General features: G+C 45.0%; 1 protein-coding gene across 6 annotated transcripts in view; it reads left to right on the forward strand.

Annotated features, from left to right (window-relative positions):
* LOC124121055 (BAI1-associated protein 3-like) overlaps positions 1-10,784 on the forward strand; it is a 266,273-nt gene that overhangs the window by 246,616 nt on the left and 8,873 nt on the right. For all 6 annotated transcript variants that reach the window (XM_048392841.1, XM_048392838.1, XM_048392837.1 and 3 more), the window contains 4 exons: positions 3,839-3,920; positions 4,640-4,678; positions 5,021-5,144; positions 10,497-10,699. In XM_048392841.1, coding sequence (XP_048248798.1) covers positions 3,839-3,920; positions 4,640-4,678; positions 5,021-5,144; positions 10,497-10,699 — 448 coding nt within the window. The remainder of the gene's footprint in view (positions 1-3,838; positions 3,921-4,639; positions 4,679-5,020; positions 5,145-10,496; positions 10,700-10,784) is intronic.

Below are 10,784 nucleotides of genomic sequence, written 5' to 3' on the forward strand. Positions count from 1 at the left end.
GTGAATTTGTCAACTGGACAGGTTCGCATGATTTGACCTCACGTGTTCTGACGTTAATGATGTCACATGAAACAGCTGATCTAATGTTGTGGTAGTATAATGGATACACGTGGTTTCATTTTCCAAATAAAAATATTCTCTTTGACTGAACTAGAAAGCAAAGAACTAGAAAATGTCCACGGCAACTGACGAGTGAATGAGACCGCTTATCATTTGACTAACAGTGTTAGAATATTTAGCACAGTTTTCTAATTTTGGTATGTTGACATGTGCTTTTCATATCTGTTTGAAGGCTTGATATCCAAAGAAAATAATGTGCATTTAGTTGAGTAAGAGAATGGAATATTTTACAGTGAGAAAGCTGTCAAAATGGATTTTTATTATTTTAGCTTCATCTAATAGAATTTCGAATGGTTCAATTTATAACATCAACAGTAAAAGTAATTAGATCTACTCACAATATATAGATAATCGATTTCTGAAAGACAAAATGTTTTCAGTGTAAATGTGATTTCGTTTTGATGTTTTATATTGTGTTATTTATAGATTTTTTCACTCTGCATTATCTAAATTACCAAATACTTCGATCAGTGACATAGTAGTAATTACTTTGTTTTGTATCCTTTTGTATTTAGATAAAATAGATTTTTGTAAAAGAAATATTTGTCTAAGAGCAAAATCAAAGCATTCTTGTGGTTCTTTTTTCACCATTTTAATTTGTATATCTTCCCTCCAAGCTGTAGTTTAGCTAGGCCAAAATTAAGAAAAATAGCAAAGACATAATAACTGAAAACCATTTATATTAAAGATTTTGCTGGTTAAATTTTCGAAGTTCAATAGCAAGAATATATTTTTCCTTTTATGACCAATAATTCCATTACTTTCATTGACCTACGATCATTATCTATACTGAACAACAAAAGTTCCTGTGACATTGAATAAGATTTAATGCAAAGTTATGTTTTTTTCCAAATCTGAAACAATTTCGGTTTGCAACAGATAAAAGACTCCTGTAAGTGTTTAAATGGTATAATTTGCCATACTGATCATGACTTCAGAAAATGCGTGATTTCATAAAAAAAACCACTAACATGCCAAAATGTCAATTTACTAATCAATAGCGTGTGTGTCCACCTCTGGTTGCGATGCAAGCAACACATCTTCGTCTCATGGAATGGACCAGGCATCGCACTAAGTCCTGTGGGATATCTGTCCATATCTGCTGAGCATGTTTCGAAGTTCCTGGAGTGTCTGTGGAACATGTGGTTGACGTCGAAGGCGCCGATCCATCTCATCCCACATTTGCTCGATTGGTGAGAGATCAGGGGAGCGAGCCGGCCAGGGGATGACATTCACGTTGTTTTGTTGAAGAGAATCCTGAACAAGTCGAGCAATATGAGGCCGGGCGTTGTCCATGACACAATGATTGACGTGACGTTCACCTCGACGTCGGTACACTCAAACCCGTCCATCGCTGTGGCTGAGGTGAAAACAAAACTCGTCAGTGAATAGAACTTGTCCCCACTGTGGTTTCCTGTCAAAATGGGACGTCTGGTGGGTCTTAAGGCGACAATCCCTGCACATCTGAGGCGACGACGTATGGTTTGTCAAGATCGAAGGCCAGGGATGCTTCTTGCAGTCACTGTTGCTGGCTGGAATCGATTCCGTAGGTGTGTTGTTCGAATTCAGTTGTCTTGTCGATTATTGGTTACGCGTGGCCTGCCACTCTGAGGATGGTCTCTGACTGCATTCGTCTGTTGCCAACATTGCCATAAGCACCAAATGGTGTTTCTGTGGACGTTAAATTGTCTTGCAACATCATATTGCTCAATCCTGCTTCAAGCATACCAATGGCTCGCAGACGCTCATTTTCGGACAGGTGTGGCATTTCGTAATGTTGAATAATTGTGTAATTTTGTTGTTTTTCTGAGTGGTTGTTGTCAGCACGATGCTAAACAATGCATATGGATTCCCATTTACGCACATGTTTTTATACCAATTCTTGGGTAGTGAAATGCATGGGGCTTGCACAAAAGTCAACTTTTGCATGGAATACTTGCTTTTCTGTAGCAGTTGCATTTTTGTGACTTGATTCCATACATGTACTACAATAATGAAAACCAAACTTTACTTGTTTGAAAAATACACTAAAATATTGGTGTCACAGGAACTTATGTTGTTGAGTATATTTCAAACTTTTCCTTTACTAGAATGGGATGGAATGAGAAACTACTCGAAAAAATCTATCACATATGTCCTTCAATGTACATGTACATACCTAGGTGTAAATACACTTCTAAAGTCGTATTTATGAAACACTATGAAAGAAAAAGTTGTATTTCATGGACTGGCCATACAAGTATATTTTGAGCAAAGGTCTAAGTGAGGCAGCCAAGTTTGAAATACATGCTGGGACGAGGATGTATGTTTTCTAGTGGTCATAGTGAAGCAAATTTTTTCAGAGTTTTGAGAACATGAGCTGTATATACATTAAACACTTTTTAATCGAATTAACTCATATTTTCATAATTTTCTCTTTCACATAATCTAGATATTATTTATAATTGTACCGTAAAACAATAATATTGCCTTCTTTCACCTGTACTGTGCAAGTTATTGTTTCCTTGTATCAAATATAGCCTAGCTACTCTACTCTTCTTGAGCTTTCAAATTCAAGTATTAAAATTGTCCAATTCCATCTCGTTTCAAGCTTGATATAAGTTAGATTTAAACCATTAACAACACATCATGACACCCGAAGCAACAATAAGTGGTTTGTGTGATTGCACAACGAAGCAATGACATATGGCGCCCAAGTTGTGAGTGATTGAAAATAGGTTTGTTGAATAAATTTGCTGCCCATGAAAACGTTTCAACAATTTTGATTGAAGCTACATGTACCTACTCTTGGGTGGTATTACATTAGTTTTATCTTGTTAATTATTAAGAAATAATAATGATGTCCGATATTGAGAGATGTCAATTTGAGTATTGTTAAGGCTGTTTAGCGATCTTTCACATTTTGTCCTTTGAAAATGTACGATGTCAATTACCCCGAAGTTGTTTTTATCACTAATAAAAGAGCACGGTCACTGAAACATACATGGAAGTAACCGGGATTTCTTCAAGATATACATTCCAAACTGGCATTCGCATTGTGACATAATCTTTGAAACAGTCTGCGTTTGAATTAATCATGACCACTTCCGTCAATTTTGTTTTGACGTCAAAAACACACACAATTTCATCGGGATATTTTTATCGGTAAATATAACTCACAAAAAAATCTTAGTGAATGTGTACTTCAACATAAATGTCATATGTCTATCACTGTTAGGACATGCACTTGCCAATGATATGAATTATTGGACATTATTCAAACAAGAGCCCTTACTTGACTTTGCTTGCCATATTCGGGTACTTCCGTGTTACGATTAATGTAGAAAAGTAGGAAACTTATAATATCAGCACTTTTATCGATGGCTAGGCAGTGCATAGATCTTTTGGATTTGGTGACTTCAAATACTGATGGAAACACAGTCAACTCGAGTTGCATGTTACATAATTTGGTTACTCTGTGTGAAGAAGTAAGGACGTTGTAACACTTTTGATACAATGTACAAGACTTTGAAACCGCAATGTCATCACAGTGCGGCACTGAGCGGTATGCAGGCTGACTGACGTCCAGGCACCATGAGGGTTAATGTGTCTTCTTAATTTTATACAAAAAGTTTACAAATTTGTAAAAAGTACATGACAGAGATGATGGTTGCAGCTGGGTTAAATGTAACCTTTTGTGAAGATGACAGATGGTGAACATTTCAACATTGATTTCTAGAAGCAGCAAGAGAGTACAGAGTTTGGTGTCCTCAACTTCCGTGCTGTGTACAGATATGACTCTCACACTCTGTATGTGGAAGGTAGGCCTTCATGTTCATCACATCTCCATGTGTTGACCCTATCACATTTACCACACTACTTGTTGACTATCACCCCTGTGTGTTGAACACGTCCTGTGTTTGTGTGTTTGTTGTTTCATGCCATACTCAGCAATATTCCAGCTATATTGCTGCAGTTTGTAAACAAACAAGTCTGGACCAGACAATCCAGTGATTGACAAAATGAGCATCAATATACAGAATTGGGATATGATCACATGCATCAACCAAGACAGCGAGCCCAACAACCCGATCCTGTTGGTCGCCTCTTACGACAAGCATGGGTTGCTTTAGACCATAAAGCATATAGCTCTAGAGCCTTGTGGCTGTATTTGTAAAGAACATAGCTCTAGAGCCTTGTGGCTCTATTTGTAAAGCACATAGCTCTATGGCCTTGTGGCTCTATTTGTAAATCATATAGCTCTAGAGCCTTGCGGTTGTATTTGTAAAGCATATAGCTCTAGAGCCTTGTGGCTGTATTTGTAAAGCACATAGCTCTAGAGCCTTGTGGCTCTATTTGTAAAGCATATAGCTCTATGGCCTTGTGGCTCTATTTGTAAAGCATATAGCTCTATGGCCTTGTGGCTGTATTTGTAAAGCATATAGCTCTATGGCCTTGTGGCTCTATTTGTAAAGCTTATCAGGACATAGCCAGGCATCTCTGTGTGTTACTGTCTGATATGCAATGTTATTGTTTACAGTTCTGAGTGCCAAGGATCTCATCCCACTGGATGCCAATGGTGAGTGAGTGAATGAAAGACTAGAGAAAGTCCATCATTGAGGGTTTGTCTGATGGATGCCTGCTTGTTTTGGGTTTCTGTGTCTGTGAAACATAGGATATATAGTCAGTCATAAACTTCCACATTTGTCTTATTCTCCATTTATTTTATTTTTAAAGAGTTTTACCTGTAATACGTCATCTTCTGAAAAAATCATGTGAGCTTCTGCAGTTTGTCATGGTTCTATTTGAGGACACCTGTACTGAGGTGAGCTGTATTTAGTGTGCCAGTAACGCTTGGTAGAGATGTTGAAGTGTTGAGATGAAGCTACTGTCCATCATCTGGTGTATCCTCTCCCCCCAGGTCTCAGTGACCCCTTTGTGCTGGTGCAGCTCTGTCCGGACCATGTGTTCCCCGACATCACTGTGCAGAGCACGCAGGTCGTCAAGAAAACTCTACATCCACTCTTTGAGGAGTCATTTGAGTTGTAAGTCGGTTGATGCAACCCAGCACCGAACATGGAATCTCAAGCCTCTTTGTCTCATGTCCAGAGTCTGTACAGTAGGAGGTTGGAAACTTCATCACCTATGGCAGCCTGATGTTTACAGTTTGTCAGTAGCTATCTCTCAGATGAGCAAATAAATACCCAGTGAAAGTTTCAACTCCTCGCGTTACAGGGTTAGCGTGTTACAGGGGTACATAAATGGTTTAAGCAGTATATTCCCCAGGGAGCTGAGAATGATTCTTGAGTGCACAATGATCCAGTGACCGGGGTAATTATAGCGCTTTGAGCATGCCCCCGAGTGGTGTTGAAATATGCGCAATATACATAGCCTTTTATTATAATAATATTTTTAACTTATCCTGCATTACTCCTTAATGCATAATGTTTGTTTCTTGACAGAAAAGAGCTGTGTGAGGGTCTTTGCTTGAAGAAGTTGCTCCAACTAGCTGAGAGGCCAGCCAATCATGCAGCTCCCACGTGACCAAGGGAAGTGACGTCACGAATCCTCACATTACTCTTGTCACTTGATGAGAGAAGACCTGTTTTTTTGCTGTAACATAAAATTGATTCAAACCCTCACGTGTTTGCTATCTGGGTTAATGTTGTTTTGTCTTTGTGTTGTGACTACCGTTTGTTTTTTGTACATTCTATGTTTGATAAACATGTGCATAACCTTATAAGACACTTACTGGCGTTTTCTCAAAAGAAACATAAGGCCAGGTGTCTTGTTGCTCCAAGTAGCCATCTTGAATATTTTGCGTAGCCAGCAGTTTGTGAACTGGTTTGCATTCTATATTCTTTTGCTTGGTACCCCACGATTGGCGTATCCTCGCAAGTATTGTTTGTTTTGTTATTTGTTGTCTTACGTTTGTTGTAATATTTGGGATAAACAAATTATAGCATACATACTTGGGCGGGGACGCATTGTGATTTTACACTGCTTCGTTGCAGATATCATGCCCTCCTGCTCAAAGTGCCAGCGTAATATGTCGGCGTGGGATCCCCACCCACTGTGCCTTAATTGTACATCTCAATGCCTCCAGGGTCACCAATGTAAGACTGTTTACTGCTTTCACCCACAGCTTTCAGACAGTACCTCCGTGTGTGTAAAAAACGCAGAACACAGCAGGCCACGATGTCAGACTACTCCGAGGTTTCGCCTTCTAGATCTGCTATCTCGGATGACCACCCCCGACCTCAACTGCTACCTTGATGTCGGACCCCATGGTTGTAGTCTCTATCCAGAGCACTTTGACAACCACGACAGCGTCTATCTTTACGGCGGTGACCACCGTGACGCCCGGCATGGCGCTCACGTACTAGACGGCGCCTATACTATCCTCCGGACAGACGCTCGGTCTCCCACAGGCGCCCCGCCTACGGCACAGACGTTCGGTTTCCCACAGGCGCCCCCGCCTACGGCACTGAAGCCCATGATAGACGCCTCCCTCCTCCAGTACATTCAGTACTTACAGGCCAGACAGCCATCGACGCCAGCACCTTTACAGACGCCTCTGCAGACACCTCTACTAGCGCCTATACGGATAGCGCCTATCCTTAAACAGCGCTGATACAGACACCAGCGCCTTGTCGGGCGCCTATACAGACGCCAGCGCCTCGTCGGACACCTATACAGACGCTAGTGCCTCGTCAGACGCCTATACAGACGCCTTTACAAAAGCGTCCAAAAAGGCGTCTATCCTGGCGTCTCGGGTTGCGCCTATCCTTGGGCCTCTCCCAAGTGCACCTCGGGACAACTGCGCAGACAGACGATTAGCCGTGCTACCTGCTCTCATTCTACAGGCCTATGAGCTCCCCAAGGCCAACTACCTACGGAGACCAGAGCGGTCGCTGGACACTTGATTGGCGTCCATACAACAGCGCTCCAACACGGACACTTGATTGGCGTCCATACAATGGCGCTCCAACACTTCCCAAGGTCCTGGAAGCGCCTAACCTTGTGGTGATGGTTCTGTGGAAATCTCCCGCCAATTCTCCTCGTCTATCAACTTCGGTTGAACATTTCCTCGGAGAAAGCGAACGGACTCTCAAAGATGTCCCTACCCACGGCGTCTGGTAGATATTATCTGCACCACAGTTGACGATCATAACCCCATGACCAATTCGGTATTCAACAGAATCGTCATATCCTTCCGGGTACCTAACTGGGTCATCGTTCACAACACCGGACCACTCTCCGTCACTCTTATCATCAGGATCAACTAGCCCCTACACCGGCAACGTCACAGTTCCTACTCAGAACTCGGACACACCACTCGTTTGTCAACCACAGGGTTCACAGGGGATTGGCCGTGTGTGGAGCTTGAACTAGTCCACTCAGCAAACGGGGTTACAGTTTACTGCGCAGGACGACATACACGTCACGTGTCAAGAACTACGACTGTAAACATCGTCGACTGTAATTAGGTAAACCGACCTTATGGAATCTGTGCAGTGTATTTGTACAGACTGGCTTGCATGATCGCTTATGCGTAACACTGCAACCACTCGACCTGTTGCTGTACATCAATAGCTCATTCCAGAGTCTCAGCCTTCGCCCGAGACGAGACAGCTCTCAAGACCCTGGCTAGGGTGTCACAGCCAGCCTTCTCTGAGGCGTCCAAGCCTGGCTCATACCAGCTGCGACGCAACACCCTCCAGCCCCAGTGGCGCGGCACCACCTCAACCTCTCGGGGTAGAGGAAAAGGCAGGGCATCGGGCGGTTAACATTCCCATCATGGCCACTCCAAGGGAGGTAACGCCGACTGCAGGGACTTCCAGTGAATAGCCAGACAAGCACGACTGGGACTTCCACCCCCTGCCGTCCAAGTTGTGGACACTCCAGTACGTGGGAGACTGGGTCGTTGCTGGCAGAATTGTGAGATCCTGGGGGACCCATAGGTCACCAACATCATCTGGGAACAAGCTGGCGCTTATAGACGACCCGCCGCTCACGTCGTTGCCCATAGCCACCTACCCCCCTACTCAACAAACGCTCCCTGGCGCGTCCACCTTATTCAGGATGACCAATCGCTCACTGGAAGCAGGCCCTCAGACACGCCCGGCTCTCCATCCAGACGGACAACATCACTGTCGTATGGTGCCTTCGGAACCAAGGAACGACTCATTCGACTTCGCTCCTTCAACAGACGTTCCGATTGTTTCACCTGGTGGATCATCTGGGCTTTCAGTTCCAGGTCCACCACATCCCGGGCTGCCGAAACATCCTAACGGATGCCCTATCTCGGCCAGACAAAGTGGCTTCCACAGAGTGGAAACTTCACCCAGATGCCTAGGGCTTGTTTGTCGAGACCATGGTCTCCCCAACATAGACCTATTCGCCACCAGCCAGAACTACCAGATCCACGACCTACATATCTCCAGTGCCGGGATCCACTGGCTTGGGCAGTCGACACTTTCAGTGTCCCCTGGGAAGGACTAAAAGTGTACGCTTTTCCGCCACCTGTACTCCTTCCCAAAGTCGTCCAGAAGATGAGATCAACACGGAACCTCGATCTGACTTTGGTCGGCCCTGGTGGCCAGTGAGGGCTTGGTTCTTCGACCTCAGAGAGCTGTCCGACGTCAACCCACTGCCACACCCAGATTGGCAAAATCTGCTGATCCACCCTCACAGCAAACAGCCACGCCCAAGCTCAAGGGCAGTACCATCATGACCTACCTTGTGGAGCTCATTTCCGTCCTGGCAGTTCCGGAAGATCGGCGATTGACGTAAATCCGGAACTACAGGCTCTGCTCCGCTCATTCAGGCTGGAAGACCAAATCTCATACACCAGCTTGGGGCTTGAATGTCATTCTCACCTCGCTGAGAGACTCGCCTTGTCATTCTACAACCTAACGAAAAAGATGGTCTTCCTACTGGCGTTCACCACAGCGGCCCGTGTCAGTGAGCTACACGCCCTAGACGTCACATGGGTCCGCTTTGAGCAGGGAGCACATGGAGCCGTGCATCTGGGCCTGTGCTGGGACTTCATTGCAAAGAATCAGCTCCCAGGCCAGCCCGATAGATCGTTCCTCATCCCCCCTCTTTCATCTATTGTGGGCGCAGAAGATGAACCAGAGCTCCGTCTATGTCCGGTTAGAGCGCTTTGTTGCTACATCCAACGATCCAAGGAACGCCGTAGACAACGACGATGCCTCTTCGTACCGGTATCTGCGACCTCGCGAGCGGAAGTCAGCTGCAACATGATCACTATCTGGCTACGAGCCATCATCCTCCAGGCCTAGGAGGCAGCAGGATTGGACCCCCCCACGCTCCAACAACCCGCACGATATTCGGGCGGTCGCCTCCACCATGGCGCTACACAGCAACTCCTCTCTAAACGCCATCATGGAGGGATGTTTCTGGCGATCCAACACGGTCTTCGCCAGTCACTACCTTCCAGACGTCGCTTTGGAGGACATGCAAGGCACGCACAGCTTTGGTCCATTAGTAGTGGCCCAGCAGGTCACCACTACTACACATTGACCACGCCTCCAAGTCCAGAGCCGGCCTTTCGACCTCACCTGGCGTAATCCCTGGACTAGAAGGTTCATGCCTCATTTGCATACGGCTCGGTGCTCCAGTCTTGACCTAACCGGACGTTATTGTCAGGCTGCGTAGTACCAGGACACAACGCATACCTGACTCTTCCCTTCCATGTAATGGTCATCCAGGCCGACCACAGCTGAAGACAGGCTGACGGAAACAAAGTTTCCTATACATGGAGTGGTCACCCGAAGCCGACCACACAGCCGGGGACGGGCTAAGGGAATGGGAGGTTCCCACACATGGAGTGGTCACCCGATGCCGACCACACAGCCAAGGATTGGCTAGGGAACAGAGTCTGGAAATAACAGATGAAAGTCCACATCTGAAGGTATGCCCACCTCTGGTTCCGTCCGACAAAGATGCATTAGGGAGTAATGCAGGATAAGTAAATAATCTAGTAAAATCCTAGATATTTTTTATATTTGTATACTTATCCTGCATTACTGCGTCTAAAGGGACCCGCCCGTCGCAGATCTACCTCCCCACGATGCCTTCCGATTTTTCGGACTACAGAGGAATGTGAGGATCCGTGACATCACTTCCCTTGGTCATGTGGGAGCTGCATGATGGGCTGGCCTCTCAGCTAGTTGGAACAGCTTCTTCAAGCAAAGACCTTCACACAGCTCTTTTCTCTGTCAAGAAACAAGCAGTAATATGCATTAAGGAGTAATGCAGGATAAGTATCCAAATATAAAAAATATCTAGGATTCTACTAGTATTATTATTACTATTATTATTACATGTATCAATATTATATTATTATTACTTCTCTTCCCCTGCTGCAGTGCCGTCAATCCTGGCCAGTGCCAGCACAAGGGGGCCACGCTGCTGTTTACTGTCATGGACCACGACCTGGTGTTCCAGAACGACTTTGCCGGCGAGGTGTACCTGGCGATGGAGGACGTCCCCGGAGTCAGTGGCGAGGAGGTCAAGGGCTATGATGCCCTCAGCATCATCTCCCTCCCTCTCATACAGCCAAAACACAAAGGTAGAATCCCCAGGGAAGATGCTACGCGTACACTTCTCTGTTACCACGGTTATGTCGGAGCTGGCATCATTGTTTTATTTCTTAG

Source organism: Haliotis rufescens, unplaced genomic scaffold (genome assembly GCF_023055435.1).
Source record: "Haliotis rufescens isolate VD_foot unplaced genomic scaffold, xgHalRufe1.0.p SCAF_11, whole genome shotgun sequence".
Lineage (NCBI taxonomy): Eukaryota > Metazoa > Mollusca > Gastropoda > Lepetellida > Haliotidae > Haliotis > Haliotis rufescens.